This window comes from Bubalus bubalis, chromosome 10, assembly GCF_019923935.1.
Source record: "Bubalus bubalis isolate 160015118507 breed Murrah chromosome 10, NDDB_SH_1, whole genome shotgun sequence".
Classification (NCBI taxonomy): Eukaryota; Metazoa; Chordata; class Mammalia; order Artiodactyla; family Bovidae; genus Bubalus; species Bubalus bubalis.
Genome location: NC_059166.1, coordinates 27447995 through 27474050, shown reverse-complemented (window position 1 = coordinate 27474050; position 26056 = coordinate 27447995). Strand labels below are relative to the sequence as shown.

General features: G+C 39.4%; 1 protein-coding gene and 1 long non-coding RNA gene across 5 annotated transcripts in view; one reads left to right on the top strand and one right to left on the bottom strand.

The window, feature by feature from the left end:
- Positions 1–26056, top strand: part of ECT2L (epithelial cell transforming 2 like) — a 74655-nt gene that overhangs the window by 1888 nt on the left and 46711 nt on the right. For 2 of the 3 annotated variants that reach the window (XM_044924169.2, XM_044924168.2), the window contains exon 2: positions 8951–10313. Coding sequence is in view for 1 of the 3 variants with exons in the window: in XM_025295008.3 (XP_025150793.3) it covers positions 8976–9077; positions 10201–10313 (215 nt within the window). In the remaining 2 variants the exon portion in view is untranslated. The remainder of the gene's footprint in view (positions 1–8950; positions 10314–26056) is intronic. The other variant, XM_025295008.3, reaches the window with a different exon arrangement.
- Positions 1–26056, bottom strand: part of LOC123327668 — a 50165-nt gene that overhangs the window by 8315 nt on the left and 15794 nt on the right. For both annotated transcript variants that reach the window (XR_006542307.2, XR_006542306.2), the window contains exon 2: positions 11528–11639. This is a non-coding gene — a long non-coding RNA (uncharacterized LOC123327668). The remainder of the gene's footprint in view (positions 1–11527; positions 11640–26056) is intronic.

Genomic DNA, 26056 nt, shown 5'->3' with positions numbered 1-26056 from the left:
CCACTGACCTACCAGGGAAGTCCCATAAATGTTTTTTTAATGCAACTAAGTATTGGGACCATTTGTTACATAGCACTAGATACCCACCATGTTACCCACATCAGATAACTAATACTCTTCATGATAGGCTCCTATAACAACGAACAAGGGAAATGCTACATATTATATCCTTTTCCTGGAGACAATGGACATCAACGTACTAAATTTCTAAAACGTCCTGCAAAAATAATAATAATAATAATAAAACAATTTTAATTTTGTTCCATCAATCATTTCCAGGCATATTAACCACATATCCTCTTTTTCTGGGAAATACCTATTAATATCTTATGGAGCTACTACTTGGGGAGATTTTAAATGCTAGACTGTGAAAAGAAATCATTCCATTTAAAGAAGTAGTGATTGCCAGCATGCTGTCTCTCCCTCAAATAACTAGTCAATGAAGTAAAATATTAATCTAAGAGAATGAATATAATCCTGTGGGAATTTGCATCTGAGTCTGTATTTATATATACATATGATGTACTATAGCCACATATTGAAGCCCACCAGCAGAGATAGTAACTATTCTTTCTGCAATGTTACGCTCATTTTGTAATTCAGCAAATCCCTTACCACAGAGGATAATAATTCTGAGGACTTGCTAAATAAAAATCTCTTATGTTGACTCTTAGAGACATTTCACGTAACAACAGCTGGGCATCTTATGAAACTAAGGATTTGTTTTCATTTAATGTTGATTCAGAGGGAGGTATTAATTTTCCACATTGCCATGAGGTTTTTTCCTGAACATTGTTGTAGTGTTGTTTGCCAAGACACATCACTGCCTTGCTTCACACATGAGACTGAGGCCCAGAAATGAAATTACCTGTGAAGCTTCAATTTTTTTTTCCTTTTGGCTGTGTTCACATGGCACTTGGGATCTTAGTTACCAGACCAGGAATCAAACCCATGCCCCCTTCAATGGGAAGCAAGGAGTCTTAACCACTTGACCACCAGAGGAGCCTCTAAAAGCTTCAATTTGGGGGAGATCAGAGCAGGAGTCCAAATTTGGTGCTCACCATGTCATGCTGCCCTTCCTAGTATGGTGCATGCCTTTCTGAGATACTCATTTTTAAAATATGCTTCTATCTGACTGAAGTGTGATAAGTGTAGAGGCACCACCAGTGTTTGTTTTATTTTCAGATTTTTCTGACTTGCCAAAAAATTTTCCTCAGCTACTCCAGGCTAAAGAAATTCACATTGTTCCCTCTCTTCTTGGTATTTATAGCAACAGAGGTTGCTTAGAAACTTAAACATTTCTGATGCTTGAACCTCAGCTATAATTTCACTGAGAAGCAGTCATCCAATTTGTGTTTTAATGCCTTCTGTAATGGACATAATCTCCCGGGACAGCTAATGCTGCTGAAGTGATTGTTTTCCTACTTAGACTGAGCCAAAATCCATCCCTCTGACCTCATCCATTGTTCTTAATTTTGTCTTCTGGGCACTCACAAACCATATGTAATTGATTTTATATATAAAAAGCCTCCAGATTCTGATGTGCGTGTGGTATGGTATGAGAAAGGGGTCCACTTGCTTTTCTCTTTTTAAAATAGATATTCTATTTTCCTATAAATGAAAAAATCTCTCTCTTCCTCTTTGATTTGTCATCTAAGAAGTGTCTGATTTACATGAGGCTATTTTGGATTTTCTCTTCTGCTCCTGTGATTAGTTGTCTGTCCCCATGCTAATACCATGTTATGATATTACTGCAGCTTTTTTTTTTTTTTGTACTTAACATGTTTTATTATTTTTTTTAATTTTATTTTATTTTTAAACTTTACAAAATTGTATTAGTTTTGCCAAATATCAAAATGATAAAGTCTTTTTATATTAATTTTTTATTGAAGTATAATTGATTTGCAATGTTTTCATTTCAGGTGTATAGCATAGTGATTCAACAGTTTTACAGATTATACTCAATTAAAGTTATTACAAGGTAATGGCTGTAATTCCCCATGCTATTCAATATATCCTTTTTTTAAAAAAATAAGATATAGTTGTGATGTAGTGGTGATTGTGATTTAGTCACTCAGTTGTGTCCAACTCTTGCAGCCCCATAGACTGTAGCTCCCAGGCTCCTCTGTCCATGGGATTTCCCTGCAAGATTACTGGAGTGGATAGCCATTAGCCATTTCCTTCTCTAGGGATATTCCTGACTCAGGGATCAAACCTGCATCTCTTGTGTTGCAGGCAGTCTCCTGCATTGCAGGCAGATTCTTTACCATCTGAGCTACCAGGGAAGCCCATAGTTGTGATACAGTATGTGTATGTGTGTGTATATATATATATATATATATAAAACTTTGCTGTACACCTGAAACTAACATAGCTTTGTACATCAACTATAATTAATTTTTTAAAAAGCCCCACAAGGGCTTCCCTTGTGGCTCAGTCGATAAATAATCTGCCTCCAATGCAGGAGACCCAGGTTTGATCTCTGGGTTGGGGAGAGCCCCTGGAGGAGGAAATAGCAACCCACTCCAGTGTTCTTGCCTGGAAAATTCCATGGACAGAGGAACCTGTCAGGATACAGTCCATGGGATCACAAGAGTTGGACACGACTTAGCGACGACACCACCACCACCATTCTTTTTCAGGTTCTTTCCCACCATAGGTTATTACAAGACAGTGAATATAGTTCCTTGTGCTATTAAGTAGGTTCATAGATACAATAAGAAATACTGTATGTATTTTATACACAGTATTGTGTGTATGTTAATCCCAAACTCCCTATTTATCCCTCCCTATTATAAGTCTTGATATCTAGAAACACATCTCCTTCTCTTGCTCTTCCAGACTATTTGGACTATTTTAGCCCTTTATTTTTTGGACATGCCACGTAGCTTATGGGATCTTAGTTCCCCAAAAAGGGATTAAACCCAGGCCCACAGCAGTGAAAGTGTGGAGTCCTAACCACTGGACTGCCAGGGAATTCCCAACTTTAGTCTTTTAAACTTCCTTGAATTTTTAGACTCAGCTTTTCAAGTTATACACACACACACACACACACACACATACACACAATATCTCTTTGGGATTTTTTTTTTTTAAGATTCCATTGAATCTGTAGATCATCAATTTGAGTGAATTAGTTTCTTCATTTTTCTGAATCTCTAATACATGAATCAAACATGTCTCTCCATTTATTTAGTTCTTTAAAAGTTGTTTTTCAGTGAAGTTTTCTAATTTTCTTTATACAGTTGTACTTTTATTTTTTTCCTAGGAAATTAGTAGTGTTTGATATTATTCTTTTAAAACTTCTTAATTGAAATAGAAGATAGAAAAATATGTAAGTCCTAAGGGTAAATACTCAATAAATTATGAAGTGGATTCACCTAGGGTCCCACTCTTCAATCAGTACCATCACCCCAAAATCCCTTCTCATATCCCTTCTAGTCATTCCCATCTCTTTCCTCACTAAAGGAAAAGGAAAGGAAAGTGAAGTCGCTCAGTCGTGTCCGACTCTTTGCGACCCCATGGACTGTAGCCTACCAGGCTCCTCTGTCCATGGGATTTTCTAGGCAATAGTACTAGAGTGGATTGCCATTTTCTTCTCTAAGGGATCTTCCCAACCCAGGAATCGAACCCAGGTCTCCCGCATTGTAGACAGATGCTTTACTGTTTGAGCCACCAGGGAAGTCCTCACTAAAGATAACCACTATCCTGACTTTGAACACTACAGTGTAGAACTTCGTATAAATGAGACTACAAAATGTATCATTTTGTTCTCAGCTTCCTTTTTTTAATGTCTTATGATGTGTGATTTGTGCATATTGATGTGTGTAGCAGCAGTCTGTTCATTGATCTATAGCATTTTATTGCATGAATATATGACAATATATTTATCCATTCAACTACTGATGGATGCTTGGGTTGTTTCCAGTTTGGAGCTATCCAATGCAGCTATGAATACCCTTGTGGATATATTTGGTTTATATGTGCATGTTTTTCTGTTGAGTCAACTGTATCCATATTTTCAACTTTAGGAAATAATGCCAAACAGTTTTTCAAAGCACTTATACTAATTTACACTTCCACCAGCTGTATATGAGAGTTCTGGATGTTCACCAACACTCAGCTTTGTCAGTCTGTGCTGGATAACAAAGCATCCCCAAATTTGAAACAGGAATCGTTGTCTTTCACAATTCTCTGGGTTCACAATTCATCTGGGCAGGTACACTTCCTCTTTTTCATGATTAATTATTTATTTTTGGTTGTACTAGGTCTTCATTGCTACTCTTGGGCTTTCTCTATTTGCGGCAAGTGAGGCTACTCTTCATTGTGGCGTGTGGGCTTCTCATTGTGGTGGTTTCTCTTGTTGCAGAGCACAGACTCTAGGTGCACAGGCTTCAGTAGTTGCAGCACAGGCTCAGTAGTTGTGGCTTCTGGGCCCTAGAGCTTGCAGGCTTCACTAGTTGGAGCTCTATAGTGAGGGCTCAGTAGTTGTGGCACACAGGCTTAGTTGCTCTGCAGCGTGTAGAATGTTCCCAGACCAGGGATCGAACCCATATCCTCTGCACTGGCAGGCAGATTCTTATCTACTGTACCACCAGGTAAGTCCTCCACTTCTTTTATAGGCTGGAGTCATTCATATGGTTGCATTTACCTAGGAGCTCAATTGGAACTGGAATGCCTGAGTTGGCTTCATTTACACACCGGGTACTCTGACTTGGGTGGCTGAAAAGCTGGGGGCTGGGTTCAACCTCTATCTTTTCATGTGGTCTTTCCTTACTCAGTAATCTAGCCTAAGCTTATTTACATGGAAGCTACATCTCAAGAGTGCAAAAAGAGAAAGCAAGTCTTAAGGCCTAGGGCCAGAAGTCATTAACCATCACTTCCACAACATTCTAGTGGTTAAAATAAGGCAGTGCTTATTCATATATAAGGGGAAGAAGGTCAATAAGACTCTACTTCTTGATGGAAGAACTGGGATGGGAGCAGTTATTCTTGGCCATAGCTACAGACAATATACGACCCACCCTCTGGTCGTGATTCACATGCCTTTCACAAGCAGAATACAATTACCCCATCCCAGTACACCCAAAGTTTCATCCAGGTTCATCCAGATTGGTAAGACTTTTATTGTTGTTAAGAATGGGAGTTGGAGCTTATCAAATGCACTTTTGGAGGAGTTCCCTGGTGGTTCACTGGTTCGGGCTCTGTGCTTCCACTGCAGGGGCACAGTTTCGATTCCTGGTTGAGGAACTAAGATCCTGCATGCCACATGGAACAGCTGGAAAAAAATGCACTTTCTGTATTTACTGAGATTTTTATGATTTTCTCCTTTGTTTTATCGATGATAAATACATTGATTTTGTATATCAAACTAAATTTATGCTCCAAGAATCAGTCCAAATTGGTGGTGATATGTTAACTTTTTCATATATTGGTGTGTTTGGTGTTCTAATATTTTGATGAGGATTTTTATTTTAGGATTATGTTTACGATAATAAACCTATAATATTCCTCTCTTGTAAGGTCTTTGTTGGGCTTTGGTGGTAAGATTATGTTGACTTCATAGAAGAACTTGGAAATAATTCCCAATTTTCTATTCTCTTGAATAAGTTCAATTGATATTTTTTCCTTAAGTGTTTTGTAGGTACAAATATTGGATCCAGGAATAGGGTACTGCCATACCAGCATCAATATATTCCAAATTATGTGGCATTAACATCCACTATAGCAGCATGAAATTGTTATTGGGAACTTGGACTGTTAGCAATCCATGTCACCAAAAAATTTTGTAGAACTATATTCTAGACTAGCTTAAAGAGCATATTATATAACTAATAAGCTTATACTTTATGCAAAGAGGTAGAAAATGACTTATTATAATGAGTCTGTTATTACTGGCTGCATTTGCCAAGGTACTACCAGAATTAAAGGAACTTAGAAGAAAAAATTTGTCTGGTTTGCAAGCAGAAATGAAAAGACATTCAGAGACAACAAAAAAACTCAGATCCCTGCAACTGAGTGGAGGTGTAACTGAGTCACACATTCAACTAGCAGAGAAGCAATAGAGAAATCCTTTGAGAAACAGAGGCTGCTTAAAACTTGGCATCGCAGCAAGACCAAGTCAAGAAGAAAATGGCTGTCACACCACTGTTAGGATCTCTGAATGGAATAAGGTGGTACCAGCAAATACTTTCACAGTTGGGAGCATATCTCAAGAAGAGGAGACTTAGAGTTTGGTTCTTCCCAAGGAAAGTCTAATTAGGCTCATAGTTGTTGTTCAGGGGCTAAGTTGTATCTGACTCTTTGCAACCCCATGAACTGTAGCATGCTAGGCTTCCCCATCCTTTACTATCTCCCAGAGCTTGCTCAAACTCATGTCCATTGAGTCAGGGATGCCATCCAACCATTTTATCTTCTGTTGCCCCCTTCTCCTTTCTTCAGTCTTTCTCAGCATCAGGGTCTTTTCCAGTGAGTTGGGTCTTCACATCAGGTGGCCAAAGTATAGGCGCTTCAACTTCAGCATCAGTCCTTCCAGTGAATATTCAGGATTTATTTAATTTAGGATTGACTAGTTTGATCTCCTTGCTGTCCAATGGACTCTCAAGAGTCTTCTTCAGCACCAAAGTTCAAAAGCATCAATTCTTTGGCCCTCAGCCTTCTTTACTGTCCAACTCTCACATCTGTACATGACTACCAGAAAAACCATAGTTTTGACTATACAGAAAGACAGAGACAAGTCTCTAAACAGTTGTGAACATAGCACTTCCTGAATTCAAATAATTTTAAATAAATTATTAAGAGATCAGTATTGTCAAAGGAGTCACCTACATGGTCTAAAAGAGAATGTGATTGAGACTAAAAATGACAATCGCGATCCAGCCTTCTACAGCAGGATCTCAGAATTGCTATGGATTAACTCTTTTGTAAACCATTCTTATCCTTTACAAATGGGAATACTTATTGCAGTTGTCCTTTTATTGTTCTACCATTTCATATGTATCTTGTATGTATAGGGGCTTCCCAGGTAGATCAGTGGTAAAGAATCTGCCTGCAATGCTGGAGACCTGGGTTCCATCCCTGGCTCAAGAAGATCCCCTGGAGTAGGAAATGGAAACTCACTCCAGTGTTCTTGCCTGGGAAATCCCATGGACGATGAGCCTGGTGGGCTACAGTCCATAGTGTCACAAAGAGTCAGACATGACTGAGCATGCATGCGTAGTGTGTGTATGGGCTAGGCCAGATAACTTTTCTTTTTAGTTCAGACATCTATAGGTCAAGAGTAGATCTTGGTCCGTCATAACTGTTATGAATCATTTCTATCTCCTGGAATCTAAGCTAAAAATATTGGTGAAAAAAAAAAGAAAATATTGTTGAGATGTAACTTTAGAGTTGTCTGTTTTAGGGAGTGGATGAGTACGTTCTGCACATAGGAAAGGAAGGAGGTTGACCCAAAGGGTTAACTGTGGTAGACTGTATTACTCTTGTATAATCCACTCCCCTTGAAGGTGGCCTGGACCTAGCTACTTTCTGTTACCTAATAGAATAGAGCAAAAGGATACCGCTTCTGAGGTTACAAAGAACCTGGGCTTCCTTCTGTGTGTCCTCTCTTGCTTTTTCATTTGCTTACTCTGATGGAAGCCAACTGCCATATGAATTGCCCTATGGAGAAGCCCATGTAGCAAGGAAAACAAGGGATTCCTCCACCCAACAGCTCATGAGCAACTGAAACCTGGCTTCAACCACAGGAATGAGCTACAAATCCTTCAGATGAAGGACTTCCGTGGTGGTCCAGTGGCTACTCCATGCTCCTAATGCAGGGGCCTGGGTTTGATCCCGGGTCAGGGAACTAGATCCCCCATGCCGCATCAAAGATCCCACGTGCTACCGTAAAAACCTGGCACAGGCAAATAAGTTTAAAAAACCCTTCAAATAAGACTGGAGTCCTGGCCAACACCTTGATTGCAGCCTATGGGAGACTGTGAAGCAGAGGGACCCCTTATGGACTGAATTATGTCCGCGCAAAACCGACATGCCAAAGCCCCAACCCCCATTATGACTATATTTGGAGATGGAGCCTATAAAGAGGTAATAAAACTTAGAAGAGTTTATAAGGTTGTAGTCCTTAATCCAATTGGACTGATGTCCTTATAAGAAGAGGAAGAGATACCAGAGTGCACCCCCACCCTCACCCCAAACCCGCATGTGCTCAGAATGAAGGCCTTGTGTGAACACAGCAGAAAGGCTGCTGCTGCAAGACAGGAAGAGAGGCCTCACCAGAAACAGCATGTAGATCTTAGACTTTCAGCCTCCAGAACTGTGAGAAAATAAACTTTTGTTATTCATGCCCCATCCCCACCCCAATCTGTGGTATTTTGTAATGGCAGATTTAGTACCTTAACAATACTATACCCGACTAGGTTGTGTGTGGATTTCTGACCCCCAGGAACTTTGAGATAATAATAACAGTTGTTTTGAGCTGTTAAATTTTAGGATAATTTTCCATGTGGCAATAGATCATTAATATATTAATCTATTTTTTCTCTCCTTATCCTGACTTATGCCTTTAAAAGTTGGGTAGGGGTAGGGGGCTGGTGGGATGCATCCTCTTTGAGCCTTTCAGATTGCAGGGGGAAAAAAAGTTAGTATTCATGGCTAGTAAAGAATCATTCCACTTTTTGAGTCAGTTTTCCAGCAAAGTAAAAAACAACTCTGGTTTGGATTCATATTTCAGTCCCGAGTAGTTGAGGAGAGAATAATTTTAATGATTTAGAGTTCATGAACTCCCTGTGCATATTTGTATGGACATATATATATAGTTCTAATTATATTTATATAAAAATATATATAGATGAATTGCTGTAATTCTATTATTCCTATAAGGACAGCATTGATATACTGGATCTAGGTGATCTTAATTAAACATTTATTGAAATCAATGTATATTTTCTAGGACTGGATAAAAATAATTTGCTGAGATGTCAGCTGGGAATTCTCCCAGGGAAAGCCTGGAAATGGAGAGCTTCCACACAAGATTCAGTGCCTGGACACCTTTCAGCAACAAGTCATTAAATCGACAGGCGAGTCACATATTCTAGAATAAGATAAGATTAAATTCTAGGGTGACTTTTACTGTGATATATTGGGTCTCCTGTTACCATATTTAAATTAAATGCTTGTAAGAACTTAGTTTTTGAGTCACTTTAAACAGAAATGAACATATATTTGTTTGCCCCAAAGATAATCTCTCTTTAGCCCAGTTCACAACTCCAGTTTTATGGAAGGCACAAGACCTGCCCCCACTTTTGTCCTGTTTATACCTCAGGAAACAAAACAGAAACCTCCAGGACACACCCTGATTGCTGTAAGGGTGGTGTTTTGGTGTGGAGAGCATTAGTGTGTGTGTTTCTTTAATTTTCTCTTCCCTCTTGTGCCTACTGCACAGTTCCCTGGGGCCTGAGGATTCCCCCTCCTTTGAAAGGTAATTTGAGAGGTAGTCACTGAATGGCCCAGGCAGCTCTGCCAGACCTCCATGGAGCAGGAGGCTGCCTGGGTACTCAGAGCTCAAGCGTGACCCAGGCTCGTTCACAAAGGAAAGAGACCAGACGGGCTGGGACCAAAGCCTGACTAGTAATAACACCAATGAGTTTATATATGTCGTGAAGCCAACCTGGACTGAGGTCCTGGTTTGGGGGCACACTGGTCCTGGTGTGTCTTTTGTGGAGACACTCCTAACAAAGGCTATTTATTCAGTAATATTTACTAACTTTCATTTTGGTGGGTGTTATAAAAATGTAGGACTCTGGCTTAGTAAAATCACACCTACTCCACATGGCCCTGTTTTCACAATTAAGCAAGTAACTGGTATGTATTTTCAAGATGAAATGTTTGTGATCTGTTTCTCCGGACCACACTAGTTTAGGTAGAAACAAGAGTGAGGATTCATTACTTCTTTGCGCCCTCCTTGGGCACCTCTGTAATTACGTCCCCACCAGCCTTTCCCACCTGCCTACCCAGCAAGCCTGGGCTTGCATCCCTGGATAAAAAGCAGTTTAAGCTGAAGGGAAAGACCCTTACTAATGTGGAAGCGCTTTATGAACTGGAACGTGCAAAGCAAATATTAGCTGTGAGGTTGTTAGGTTGCTTATGTCTTGCTTAGCAACTTAGAATATGTTGAAATGTCATTTCTCCCCCAACTTGTAGCTCTTTCAGGAAAGAGTTGCTCTTATAAGTCACTGGTTTGATCTCTGGACTAACAAGCAACGTCAAGAATTCTTATTCACGATTTTTTTACGATGCACTAAATCACAACTAAGGTAAATGTAGCCTAGTGATGTAATTAACTTAAAGAAAATAAAATATTATACAATGATCATATAACCTTAAAGAGTTTCTCTTTTCCCTAAAGAAAAACAACACGATTGATATTTTAAGGTTTATAAACAATCTTTTCTAGTGCTGCTTCCTCTTTGAGGATGAAATGGAGACTTAGGGAACTTGAACACCTTCATACCATAGTGGGATATTTGGTTTTTGCAAAAAACTTTTGCAAAAAGTTATAAATAGCTTCAGCCAGTGAATCTTTAACAATCTCTTGTATATTACGTTCTCCTTGAAACTATCAGATAAGGTATTTCAAGTAGGTGCTCCAAAATATTTGTTACAGGAATAGATGGATCTAAAAAATATCTGAGAAGTGACAGTGGCAGCCATATTTAGAAATACAGGCAGGACTTGTACAGCAGTGATTACCGATGACCAATAAGTCTTGGTTTTTAACTGTTTCCCTTACATCCTATTATATCTGTAATTTATTTTAAAATACTCCAGCACAGCTGGTGTGATATGTGAAAGTGTTCACTGCAATTACACCCAGGGGCAGCTCGTGTTCTAATCAAGAGTTAGTACTCTTGGGTTGGTTAGCTAGCCACTATATTGAAAAGGTTAAAATGCCTTAGTTATTGCCAGATACATTGCTAAGTAGCATATCAAATATCAGACATTAGTTTTTCTCAGAGCAACTTGTGGCATAGCTTGCCAGATGAATGCTAGAAATGGCCTGTCTTTGGTGAAATTAAAGGTATTCAGGTATGTGAACTGACCAAGATATTCTAGAGCGCCCTCTGGCACGCCTGGACCTGGTTGAAGAATCCAGCCAGGCTTATAAGGATGGATTCATCTCCCAAAATATGACCTTGTCTGCCTGTGGAATCTCTGAAAGCCTTAGAGCAACAACAAGGGTAGTGATAGAATCCTGTTTCTGGAACACTGTTATTTCTCAGTTGAGTGAACCTTTCACCCAAGGGTCAGAGAGCTGGGATTTCATCAAGCCCACAGAGGCGGCTACATGAAGTGGGAGGACAGGCAAACCTTTGAAATTATTAGGTAGTTACCAAAAAGTACCTAAGAGTTGTGCAAGACCAAGCTGGCTAATTTTAGTTTATAGCATCTGCTTCTCACTCTTTCTAACCCTTCTGCCTGCCCCATTTCTTTCAATCAACCATTTCTTCTCTTCTGCCTATGAACTCACCTTCTCCACTGTCAGCTTTCTGTGCATCCTGGGCCCGAAATGGATTATCCCTGAAAGAATCACTGGAGGGAGACAGCCATCTTCTCCCATTAACAGACTGTGTTGAAAGAGGCTGCAAAGACAGGTCACAATAAAGAGGATCTTCAGTCAATGCTTAAAAATCAGGGGGAAGAGACATTCTTATGGTAGTCATTGGCTAGGTTTCCTTTGGCTCCAGCTTTGCAGCTTTCAAGATAAGAAAATAATAGACCAAACCCTTATATCCATAATTGCTTTGTGAGCCATCGTGTTCTAGCCTCATGCATCACAAAGTGAGCAATTTTAATTGTAACCACTGGAGGTCATTAGTGATCTTGTAATATATTTTGAGGCTCATTAACATTAGGCTTGACATTTTTTCACTGGAAACTTCATCCATTGTCTGGTACCTGAATTCTTTCTCTAGGACAGGGGTATAGAACTAACAGATTCACTGAAATTTCTCTGCTTTGTTGGACAGCAGTTTCTGCAGAGCTGTATTTCATAGTCCCGTGAAGCTGTTATTACATGTTCTGGGCTAGTGACTTCAGGGGAAGTTGTATATCAATTTCTAGTCTCTGAGTTTGGCATCCTGAAACCAGAATCTTTAATTTGCAGTGGTGGTTTTTGTTGGTGAGCATCAGTCAGTTCATTCCCCACAGTCTGGATGAAGTCTCTCTTACACTACTTCCTCCCATCTTTTTTGGTCAGTCATTTCTTCTCTCTTACAGACAGCTGCAGATACCATGTGCGGATGGTCTAATCTAATTTGAGCTATGCTTGATTTTAAGTAAATCTAAAAGCCCAACTCATTTTCATTTTTAGCCTAAAGTTAATGCAATAAATTTTAAAGCATCATTATTGAAATGTAATCCACATACATAAAACTCATCCATGAGAAGGACACAATTCAGTGGATTTCATACATTCCCCGAGTTGGGTAACCATCAGCACAATCTAAGTTTAGAACATATCCATCAACCACAAAAGAAACCCCCTTTCTATTAGGAATCACTCTCCATTCTAAACCCCCTCCAATTCCAGCCAATTCCAATTCCTCCAATTCCATGTGCAACCACTAATTTATTTTCTTTCTCTATAAATTTGCCTATTCTAAACTTTTCATATGAATGGATTCGTACAATATGTGGCCTTTTATGACTGCCTACTTTCATAAATTATAATGTTCTCAAGGTTTACCTATTTTATAGCATTTATCAGTACTTTCATTTTTATCATGAAATAATACTCCATAATATGGATATGCCATATTTTATTTATTCACCAGTTGATGGAATTTGGGTTGTTTCCACATTTTGACTTCTGTAAACAATGCTGCTGTAAATATCACTTTATAAGTTCTTCTCTATGGGTGCTTATTTCTTTTAGGTGTATAGCTAGAAATGGAATTGCTGAGTCAAATGGTAACACTGGAATCAACTTTTAACTATTGCTTCTTCTGAATTTTGTTTACTCCTCTAGTCTCTATTCCCCTGTAACTATGAATAAGCTTGTGACTAAATGAGAGAATTTAGTGTTATTTGAATGCCTGAACACTGTATGTAAGCTCAGTTATTTTTGTGTAATACCTTGTTTTCAAGACAGAGAAGCCAAAGTTTGAGATGCTTTGTTTTATAATTTCTGAATAACTTTGTTTTAATTCAGGCAGTTATAAAACTTAAATAGGCTATTGCAGTATTGGCCAGAGATACATTGTCACAGTTTTTATTAAAAGTTTATTCTTAATCTCTATGAGATGTATTCACATATCTAATATTTTTCTGTCCTAATAAATATTCCATGTTGTTAAGAGTTTAGAATTTTTCTTATAATATTAAAGACATTTTTCAAAGGTTCACCTTCTTGAATCTTCCCTCTGTCACGTTTTCCCTCTCATCTCAACTTAAATGTCACCTCTGCTGGGAAGAGATGTCCTCTTTGTGCTCAACTTTCACCTCCATGATTTTTACAAACCTCTATCATGGCATTTCCCCCAACTTCCCATACATTATGCTTATCTGGCCACATGTCTGATGATTTCCAGTGGTGGTGTTCCCCTGCCTCTTGCCTAGGCTGACCTTTCCTGTGACTCCTTGAAGGAAACTTGGCTGTTTATGTCTGTCATGCTTGGAGAAACCTATGAGACATTTGAATCTGTCTCCTAGTAACACTGGTGGGACCGGTTTCAAATTGCTTCTGTTCAGCCAAAGGTAATACCTCCTACAAAGACCTTTCATTCTGGGGTTGGAGCTGTTCAAGCTTGTAGCTTTTCCTGGTGGGTGGGGCAACATTCATGATTCATGTAACTGCATTCCCAAGACTTGAGAGTCACTTGGACAGCAAGGAGATCAAGCCAGTCAATTTTAAAGGAAATTAACCCTGAATATTCATTGGAAGGACTGATGCTGAAGCTGAAGCTCCAATACTTTGGCCATCTGATGTGAAGAGTTGACTCATTGGAAAAGACTCTGTTACTGGGAAAGATTGAGGACAAGAGGGGAAGGGGCGACAGAAGATGAGATAGTTGGATGGTATTACCAACTCAATGGACGAGTTTGAGCAAATTCCAGGAGATAGTGAAGGACAGGGAAGCCTGGTGTGCTGCAGTTCATGGGGTCACAAAGAGTCAGACATGACTTAGCTACTGAACAACGACATTCCCAAGACATGGATGGAGTGTGTGTGTGTGTGTGTGTGTGTGTGTGTGTGTGTGTAGGGAGAGGGAGATCACAACCAAAGAAAGATTAGCTCTTGTCACTCATCTCCATCAGAGTCACCTGGAAATGGGGCTGGAGGGCAGAAAAATGTACCAACCATGTATAGTTAAGAGGGAACATCCCCTCTTACTCTCATCTCAGTACACCGCCCCTCCCCCCCACCCCATCAAGGAGTTCCTTGGAGGACTCAGTTGAGGTTGTCTGTTTCAATTGTAATCTCTGAGGAAATCTAGCGCATAAACTTTTTCAGAGACAACATACCTCTAGATTATCCTTAAATATAGAACAGCTATATCATGCTGAATTACTGCCATCCATTTGAAAGGAGGATATTTCTGTGTGGAGGTGGTGGAGAGGAGGCGGGAGTATTCAGAGATACATTGTTTTCTAAATATCCAAGACAGGTCTGGAAATGTGGGTCATTCTGCTTCTTCCCTCTCATCAGCCTCATATTCTGGATATACGGGGTTGGCCAAAAGTTCATTTGGGTCTTCTAAAAAACCCCAAACAAACTTTTTGGCCAACCCAATATTTCTACCCTTTCACCAAGATCAAATGGTTATGAACAACCACAGGAAATATCAGTATTTGTTTTTGGGGTGGCTTTTAGGGGTGGATGAAACAAAGAAAGAAAATCCTGAAGTTTAAAAGGAAAGGAGAATATGAGCTATACATTCCATGGAATTCTCCAACCCAGGATACTGGAGTGGGTAGCTGTTCCCTTCTCCAGGGGAATCTTCCCAACCCAGGAATCAAACCCAGGTCTCCTGTACTGCAGGCAGATTCTTTACCAGCTGAGCCACCAGGGAAGGCCAAGAATACTGGAGTAGTAACCTATCCCTTCTCCAGGGAATCTTCCTAAGCCAGGAATCGAACTGGGGTCTCCTGCATGGCAGGTGGATTTTTTTTAACCAGCTGAGATACCAGGGAATCCCTCAAGAAAGAAAACCCTGAAGTTTAAAAGGAAAGGAGAAACCTAAACCCAAAGCTTTTTTACCAGGTAGAGGTGGGGACAGAGTAAGAGTGTGTGGTAGGAAAGTCACTGGCTTACATTAGGCAAAGCCCCTGCACTTGAAGTCCTCACTTCCTGTTTCTCCTTTTGTAATGTTTCACTTCTCTTTACAGCGTGTAGCTCCACCTGCCATTCTTTATACACAGTAGTACTTGCTTGTTTATTTACTGTCTTCCTATTCCATTAGAAGGTAACTCGATGAGTGCAGGGACTTATTCTGGTATCTCTTTCCATCCCTAGTACTTAAAACACCAGGTTCATAGTAGCCACTCAACAAATACTTGTTTGAATGAATGGAGATGCGTTAGACACTCCTATTACAATGATAATAAAAAGATAATCAGGAAAAAAAAACTTTCCTTTGGTAATTCTTTAGGAGGAAGGACTTTTTTCCAAGATATTACAAGTTCTAGAATATAGGATATTATTAATACTTTGCTTCATTGAAGACTTTTCATTTTTAATCAATTCAAGACTTCTATAAAGTGATTCCAGAAGGAATTATGCATAGTAATAATACCTAAGGGTATTACATATTGCTGGAGAAGGGTATGGCAACCCACTTCAGTGTTCTTGCCTGGAGAATTCCATGGACAGATAAGCCTGGCTGGCTACAGTTCATGGGATCACACAGAGTCAGATACGACTGAGTGACTAACACACATTACATACTGCACACCTCCAGAGGGTGCTGTTTCACTCTGTCATCTGTGTGAATGGCACCTGCTAAACTTGTTTACTGTACAGCTTTCCAAATGTAGCAGCCCTGATAATATTCCAGTCATTTATAAAGTACATGATATTAGCTTCCAGATCTACCAAGTATCATTTACCCCCTGCATAGGAAGAGTCAAATCCACAGATAATTTACTGGAAAATGGAGACAAGGTTTTAGGAGACTATTTGTCTCTATACTGTATTTAAGAATCTCTTTAAGAAATTTTCAGGAGGGTTGTGGCAGAGTCAGAGTTGAAGTGGGGCTTCCCTGGTGGCTCAGTGGTAAAGAATGCCTGCCAATGCAGGAGACATGAGTTCAATCCCAGGAAGATCCCACATGTGGCGGAGCAACTAATCCCATATGCCACAACTATTGACCCTGTGCTCTAGAGCGTGGGAGCTGCGACTACTGAGCTCACGTGTGGCAACTTCTGAAGCGCACAAAACGCCCTAGAGTGTTTTCTCGCTCCACAGCAAGAAAAGCCACTGAAATGAGAAGCCCAAGCATCGGAACTAGAGTAGGCCCCACTTGCCACAACTAGAGAAAAACCCACACAGCAACAAAGATCCAGCACAGCTAAAAATAAATAAAATTTTCAAAAGAGTAGAAGTGGCTGCCTATAAGACTTAAATGGCTAAAAATCTTAGAAGCAGAAGGAGGATGCTCTTATTACATACATAATAAATGTTCACTGAACACCTGTAATCTTTCTTCCTGCCTTCTCTGTGTATTCTTTTGATGTCATGGTCAGAAGGCTTTCAAGTGCAAATAATAGAAATGGAATTCAAACAAGACTAAGAAGAAATGAAATTTAATGACCTAAGATTTGTCAAGTTATAGGCTGTGCTAGATCCTGAGATTCAAGCAATGTTACCATGGCTCTTTCTCTCTCCTTTTTCCCAGCTCTGCTTCCCTTGTGTGCTGCATAAAACTATAAAGATAAGCACAAGACCTTTATGAAGGAAATTAGAAATCTGTATGAAAGAACAGTAGGAAAAATCCTGGGTAAATAGATAGATATGCTATATTTAAAGATACCAGTTCTCTCCACATAAATCTTTCAATTCAAGTCAATCCCAGTACAAATCCCCAAAGAGCATTTTCTTATGAACTTTGAGAAACTAATTCTAAAGCTAATCTGGAAAAGAGAATGGACTATTACAGCTATGAAAAATTTAAGGATAAAGGAAAAAATTAGTGAGTTGTACTGCCAGATATTAAAACCACTTTTATCCATTTACAAAATATCTCCATGTAATAACTCAAGTGTAAAGGGAAAAAGGACTGAGATAAGTGCTCTGAAGGGGAGGAAAAAAAAACAGGCAGCTATAAAGATTGGGTAGATAAGGCATTTCGGCAGCTGGATGGAGATCCTTCCTCTTCTTGCATCAATTCCTGTTTAAAGGGCTAGAAACTGTCCATCACACACCCTCCCACCCACACCATTCCCCACTTCCTCTTCATCTTCCTACAAAGCCCTTCCCCCTCCTAGTTATCCTGTGCTTCAGGGGTGGTGGGTCACCCTGACACCCAAAGAGTAAGTAACAGTTGGACAGAATCATGGCCATTCCCTCCTCCTTGAGGTGTCTGGTTTAGGAAAGGGCATGTAGATCTTGGTTCTGCCGAAGGAAACACAAAAGAGTGGCTACTAGAGTTTCTGGGAGAATTTTCTTCACTCTCAAAGGGACCTAAAAAGGAACTTGAGGAAAGGACATGCCTTCATATGCCCTATAGCCTGCGGTCTCTGTTGTGTGCAAAGCTCTGCTCACAGTAGTCAGTCATTTGGGAACAACTTGAGAACAAGCTTGAGGAACACAGCAAACTACTAAGCAGGCAAAGTGAAAATACAGAAAATCTTGACCCTTGACTACTTTGAGTTCTTGAATTCACCAACTCTGGAGCTGCCCTGATTTTCCTTCTTTAAGAAAAGAAAAAGGAAGATAAACAGGTTTTAAGGTGGTCCGTAATAGTCCATTTATCTACTTGTCACCGTCTTGTCATATCAACTTTCCAGGATCTAGCAAAGAACCAGATAGATTTGGAAAAACAAAAAGCACCTAGTTGTCAAACTGATGTCCTTTACACAACAGGAGAGAGCCTGTCAGATCTTCCTGTAGAGTTTAAGTATTTAATTCAGGGCTTCAAACAGGATTTTACATTCTTCTAAGTACATCATGCATGTATTCAACACTTTGTACCTAATTGGCATCACCATCAACATCTGCTAGGCTGCCTCTTCTACCAACAGGAAGTCTAGTTCACCAACAATGAGGAGGGTGACCCCATTAGAGTCACTTGGAATTTGTTAAAAATGAACTGTGAGCCTCACCCATAGACATTTTGGCTCAACATACCTGGGGTGGGGCTGGGAAGCTGTTTTTATTAAGTTACCAAGATGATTTGATTTACAGTCAAGTGTATAACACAAAGCCTGGGATCAAACCAGTCAATCCTAAAGGAAATCAGTCCTGAATATTCATTGGAAGGACTGATGCTGAAGCTGAAGCTCCAATACTTCAGCCACCTGATGTGAAGAGCCAATTCACTGGAAAAGACCCTGATGCTGGGAAAGATTGAAGGAAGGAGGAGAAGTGGACGACAGAATGAGATGGTTGGATGACATCATTGACTCGATGGACTGAGTTTGAGCAAGCTCCGGGAGGTGGTAGTGGAGAGGGAAGCCTGGCGTGCTGCAGTCCATGAGGTCGCAAAGAGTCAGACACGACTGAACAACTGAACTGAACTGGGTGACCTGAAGACCCCAAGGCTTCTTCCACCTCTTTATCTATTCCTTCTTGGAGGCAGAGATACAGACCATGAGTGTCCTGTCTTTCCTATTATCAATTAACGAAGCAAAAGTATTTGTTCAGTTTCTGTAGGTTTTTCATCTTTCATGTCTGATACTTTTTAGTAGTTTTAGAATAGTTCACTGTAAGTAACTTTCAACTTGACACAAATAATAAAAGAAATATTTTACTCTCATGTAATTGGAAAACTCAGACGTAGGTTTGGCTGCAGTTGAAGCTTGATCCAGAGGTTCAGTAATAAAACCAATGATGTGTTTTTTTCTGCCCCTCTGCTCTACCTTTAATGGTCATGGCTTCAACTGTTATGGTTCCTCAGTTGTGTCCAGAAGATAAAAATTCTTATTTTGGTTTCACTCTGATTGGATTAGTTTGGGCCCATGCCCATTTCTGCCAGTGGCTGGCTGTGGCCTTGGGATTGACCCACATGAATTTAATTAGCCTTGACCATGTAATTTTTGGACTCAGCTTCTGTAGAACCATATGGACCACCAAATAAGAATTGAGGTTATTTTATCGAAAGAAGAGGAAATAAATGATAGATGCCAGAAGTGAAAGTGAAGTGAAAGTGTTAGTTGCTCAGTTGTGTCCAACTCTTTGCAAGCCCATGAACTGTAGCCCCCTAGATTGTTCTGTCCATGGGATTCTCCAGGCAAGAATACTGGAGTGGGTTTCCATTCCCTTCTCCAAGGGGTCTTCCCAAACCAAGGATTGAACCTGGGTCTACTCACATTGCAGGCAGATTCTTTACCATCCAAGTCAGCAGATAAAAGTCTATTCATCGAGCATTCAATGAATCTTTACCAAGGGTCTACTGTATAACAAGCATAGTTCTGGGTACATGAGATTCAACACTAAACAGAGTGTAAAAGACTCCTACCCTCTGACGTGCATATTTTAGTAGACTAAAACTTGTCCTAAAATGGGAAAAGAAGAATGTCCATAAGTCTCACTGGATATTTGATAATACAAAATAGCACCCCTGGAAATATTTGGGAGTATTTTGCATGTCTTAGAAGCTAGAGCACTGTGGTAGACTGGATAAATGTCTCAAAATATGTCCAGGCCCTAATCCCTGAAACCTAGAAATGTTATCTTGTATGGAAAAGGGACTTCACAGATGTTATTAAGGATTTATGATGGGGAGATTATCCTGCATTATTGGGGCTCAACATAATCTCAGTGGTCCTTGTAATGGATTCAAGAGACATCATAATCAGAAGAGAATATGATGTGATGATGGAAGAGATGGAGCAATTTGAACATCACATGCTGCTGACTTTGAAGGTAGAGAAAGAGAATATGAGTCAAGGAAAACAGGCAGCTACTAGAACCTGAAAAAGACAAGGAAACAAATCTCCCCTTAGAGTTTCCAGAAATAAACCGGTCCTGCCAAAACCTTGTCTGTAGCCCAGTGAACCTGATTTCAGACTTGTGATCTCAGAACTCCGAGAGGATATATGTACTGCTTTAAGCCACCAAGTTAGTGGTAATTTGTTATAATGAAAAGGAAATTAATACAAGCAGTGATTTTGTCTTCCTTGTTTTTCAACTTTTTTTCTCATCCTTTATTCTAATTTAAACATATTTATTTACCCCCTGCTAAGCTACAAGCACCATTCAGGTGCTGGGGACAGAGCAGCCAACAAGACTGCTGCTATGCCTTTTTAATTTTTTTTATGGGGCTTCTAGTCCTGTAGAAGAGAAAAGACTTTAAATGGTGAATGAGTCAAAAAAAAGGACTAAAAGATTTGAGGGTTAGCTAGAAAAGAAACACAAAAATAGTGCTTAGCTTACACTATAGTGCAATTCAAGTACAGGTTTTGGCAAAGAATATGAGATGGAATTAAGTATGAGAGGGAATTAAGTAGGTAGGGCTCAGTGAGCAAACAGTAGCCTCACAAGGGGAAGTGTTTGGGCAACAGAAACGGTCAGCCTATTGGGAAGGTGAGAGGATTCTGGCAGTACACCAGAAATATCACCCCCCAAACCCACCTTATATGCTCACCTATATGTCACAAAACTAGCTTTTTACAAGCCATGTGACTTTGATCTGCCATTTTGGTTCCAGAGAAAGTTTTGTGCTCCTGCCTCAGAACCTTATTTTGCTTCATTGGTCACAAGTCATATAATAATAAGAATCACACAAGGAAAGTCATCCTGCACTCACATAGTGATATCAAGTCCAAGTTCATGCATTATCCTTTATTTTCCATAACCCTCGGCAGGTTTGGCCAACCCAATCAATATCAAGGAAATAGCTACGGTTGTGCTAAGTGACACAGGAAAAGTAACTGGGATCTCACCTAGTACAGGGGCTCAGGGAAGCCTTCCTTGGGGATTTGACACTTCAGCTGGAATCTGAAGGATGTTTAGAGATAGACAAGCCAAGACTTAGAGAATGAGTGTTCCATTTGGAGGGGACCACTTGTGTGAAAGCCATGGGCCTTCTCTGTCTATTCAATAGTTCTATAAAATCAGGCCTTTGTAGATGCATTAGAAACTGTGAATAAGCAAAAAGAGGAAAATACCATAATCACCCATAATTGCACCACTTAAAATGTGACCTTCTACTTTTTATGCTTTTATGTATCCATTTAACTATTTATGAATTTGCATATACAAATTATTTAAAAATCTTTAAAAAATCTTCAGTCAGCCTCCTTATTGCTGTACCCACACCTAGGTTTGCTCTTTTTTCCACTGGAGACCTCAGCACATGGTTCTCCATTTTCTGTCCACCCCAGACCCAGTGGTTGTTCTGTGTGACACTTGCCTCCGTATGAAAACCCGCCTAGCACAGGCCTTACCACCTCAGCAAGTGTGTGTGAAGCTGCCAGATAAGACAAGGAGACGCTACCTAAACCACCAGAAGGCGAGGAGCTCTGCCAAGTCCACTCAGCCCTCTCCAGACCACCTCTCCAACCTGCTCTCTCAGCTGCTTCATCATGATTGTGGCAGCTTATTTCTACTTCTTATCAGAAATTTTAGAACAGAGAATTAGATTCAAGTTCCATATTACTAAGGCTGGTTATTTTTGCAAAGCACACATTGTGCATTGAACAGCACACTGCGAGGCATTATCATGAATTATTTAAATGAAGCTATCCCTGTCACAGCAAATGAGCAAAGCACATTTTGTTCATTGTCTCCTCACATGTTGTTATTTCTCTTCACGGGTTTCTTACTTTGCGACATTAACTAAAATGCAATGAGCCATAGTGTCGTTACTACAAACCACCCTATTTCTCTGCTCCTCATTTACTGATTCTTTTTTTAATGTGACTGAAGCATTTTCTTTCCTTCATGCTTAAGATTCATTATACTTGAATGTTTCCTTGTAACAGCGAAGACTAGGAACAAATATAAAACATGTGTAATTAAGGTTTACTTTAAAAAGCAACTCAAACTTGATTCTCCTTTACTTGACTGGGATGGAACAGTAGTTGCTCAAGTGGCTGGGAACACAGACTCCGAAGATACTGAGCCCTGTCTTTGAAAAGGAGGCTGAAAACTCCTGTTTTGCACTTATTTTATTGATCTATTTTAGAATTCCAAATGAGAGCAAATTGTCTCTCAAGGGCCCGTGGAATGATTGTGAAGCCTACCTCAGACAGTGAGGAGTTAAGGTCATGAATCCACTGGGATTAACTGTGCTTGTTGTCACAAGTCTCATTCAGTTTGAATGTTAATCCCTGTCACTACTGAGAAGATCCCTATGAGACACTTCTGTCTGTGGATACTCTGTGCTGCCAGGAGGTACAGAACTCCATCTTTTGCCCTCCTGCTTACCCCCAATCCCCATCCTTTCCAGACTGCAGGGTCATTTAAACCACTCTGTTCTATCTCCAGTTATGATAAAGCTGCATGGACAAGGATCAAGAAAAAGCAGTGACATGAAGTCAGGGAGTAGAACACACAAAAATAATAGGCAATCATTAAACCTTGGAACTGAAGCAAATAGTTGCTTCTTAAAAAACAAAAACAAAACAACTTTTTACATAATTTTTAACTTACAGAGAAAAGGTGCAAAGCTAATGTAAGTAGTTTCTTTAAACTTTTCACCTGGATCGCTTGATTGTTAACATTTTACCATTTTTTCTTTATTATTCTGATTATTTGAGAGTGAGTTGTAGACGTAATGCCCCACTAACCCTAAGCATTTCAGTATGTTTCCTAAAAATCAAGTGTACTCTGCTGAAAAATCACAGTACATCCTCCAATGTCAGGAAATTATCATCAATTCAACACTAGTGTCCAATGCACAGATGCCATTCAGTATTCCTGACTGGTCCAACAATGTCTTTTACAATCATCCTTTCCTTCTCAGTCCAAAATCCAACCAAGGTCATTTGTTGTATTTAGTTTTCAAGTCTCTATATCCACCTTCAATGTGGCAAAATTCGTGTTTTTTCTTGTCTTTTCTTACTTGACACCTGAAGAGCATAGAGCTGCTACTTTGTTGAATGACCTTCAATTTGTGGTTGACTGATATTTCCTCAAGATTACTTTGAGGTCATACATTCTTGGCAGGAATAACACAGACTTGATGCTGTGTTCTTCTCAGTGGATCATACTGGGGGTATAGTATATCAGGTTATCCCACTGTTAATGATCTTGACTTTACCACTCGGTTAAGATGGTTAATTATAAAGTATTTTATATTTATTAATAATTTAAAAGTATTTGAGTGATTAGTTTTAAATTAATTAAAAAGTATGCAAGTATTTTTTTATCAAAGTTTTACCCACTAGTCTTTAGCATATGTTGTTGATTCTAATCTGAAGTACTTATTACTGTGATAACTGATTTTCTCATTTCTTAATTTCTTCTATATGTACAAAATGGTGTTCTATTGCAAGGTAGAACATTTCTTTCTCCCAGGACTTGATTTGAGGCTCCAGTTAAGCCAGAAGTTTGTTTTCATGGTCAAAACTGTCTCTGGGTCTAGTGGATATTTAACAATCTGTTGGTGAGGGTACCTAAGGTCTTTTTTTTGTCCCTCACTGGAGGTGCCATTTTCATTTTGCATTGAAACTTTCTGAGGCTTGGCCCGCTCTATGGAAATTTAGGTCAGAGAAGACCCACTGAAGAATGAAATCTGCTCAGAGTCATCACTGTTCTTTCAGTGAGTTAATCTGCGTCCATTAGGACTCAGTAATAGGGCAGCAGCAGCCACTTAGTGAAAAAAAGTCTTGAAGTCCCAGTGGCGTTAGGTAAATGAGTTCTGGTAGGTTCTTATACCAAAGTTTTCAATTAGCTGTAAGATTAGTCACAAAATGTCAGTGATTCTGCAGAGTTTGGAGGAAATCAGGGAGTTTCAGGGAAAAGCTTAATTTACTGATAACTAGATTGCTACCTGGAGGCTTGGAACTGTAGCAGATGTTTATTGCTAATATATAAAGAGAACAATCAGGTATTAAGTGTCTTTTTTGTGTGTGTAATTGTTAACTGCAGGGCCAGCAGAACATCCTTCATGGACCATGAAAGGTTTTTTGGCCTAAGAGGGCCTCTAAGATGATCACTTTAGTAGGGCCTTGGACTTTGTATTCCTTCAAGATCTATCTGTGCTTAGGTGGCATGCATGTAAGAAGTTTTCTTGAAGAGTATTGTATTTTAGAAGTTTTCTTTGTGGATGTCATATTAAGAAGTTATTGTTGAATGTATTAACATATGATATAGTTTATGCTTAACTTTTCTTTTTTAGTGATAAACACTGAAATATTTATGGATGAAATTATATAATGTCTTGGATTTGCTTTAAAATAATATGGGGATGATTGAGGAAGATGAACAGGATATGGCAGAAACCAGGTTGGGTACAGCATGAAATTATTTAAATTAATTACTGGAGTCATAATAGTATTACAAATATTAATGTAAGATAAATACATTTTCAAATAAAAGGAAACTGACAAAATTTGTTGTCAGAAGACCTTCAATAAAGAAATGCTAAAGGAAGTTCTCAGGCTAAGGAAATTGATACCAGATGGAAACTTGGATTTAAAAGCAGGAATGAAGAGTACAGGAAGTGATGAATGTGGGAGAAAATATAAAATTTTAAAGTTATTTTAAAGATATATGACTAAAGCAAAACAATGTATTGTGGGGTTTATAACATAAATAGATGCAGTAGAGATGACAACAAATGCACAAAGGATAGTGAGAATTGTATCGTTGCACTGGTCTTTAATTTTACATAAATATTAGCTCTATGTAGACTATGAAAAGTTAAAGATGCATATCATACTTCCTGGAAACAACTTTAAAAAGTAGTGCCAAGATACCCTAAAAAACAAATAAAGGAATTAGAATGGAATACAAAAATGTTTATTAATTCAAATCAAGGCAAGAGAAGAGGAATAAAGTTTCATAAAACAGATGGGACAACCAAACAACAAATAACAAAATTGAGATTTGGGTTCAACTATCACCAATCAATCCTAAAGGAAATCATCTCTGAAAATTCATTGGAAGGACTGATGTGCAAGCTGAAGCTCCAATACTTTGGCCACCTGATGTGAAGAGCTGACTCATTGGAAAAGACCCTGATGTTGGGAAAGGTTGAAAGACAAAGGAGAAGGGGGGCGGCAGAGGATAAGATGATTAGATAGCATCACCGACTCAATGGACATGAATTTGAGCAAAGTCCAGGAGATGGTGAAGGACAAGGAAGACTGGTGTGCTGCAGTCCATGGGGTTTCAAAGAGTCAGACATGACTTAGCAACTGAACAACACAGCAACAATAACAATAATTCCCTAGAGAAGGAAATGACAACCCACTATAATATTCTTGCCTGGAAAATCCCATGGACAGAGGAACTTGGTGGGCTACACTCCATGGAGTCACAAAAGAGTTGGACATGACTTAGCAACAGAGCATATAACAATAATTAAATTAAATATAAGCAGACTAAACCATCAAATAAAGACAATGTTTGTCAAGTGAGCAAAAAGATAATCTCACTGTATATTGACTACAAGGAACACTTTTAAATATGACCTTTTTTTTTTTTTTCCGTGCCATGTGGCATGTGGGATCTTAGTTCCCCAACCAGGGATCAAACTTGTACCCCTTGTAGTGGAAGCATGGAGCCCTAACCACTGGACCACCAGAGAATTCCCTACATTTTAAATATAAAGGCACTTATTGGTAAAGTATAAGAATGCTGCTGCTGCTGCTAAGTCACTTCAGTCATGTCCAACTCTGTGTGACCCCATAGACGGCAGCCCACCAGGCTCCTCCGTCCCTGGGATTC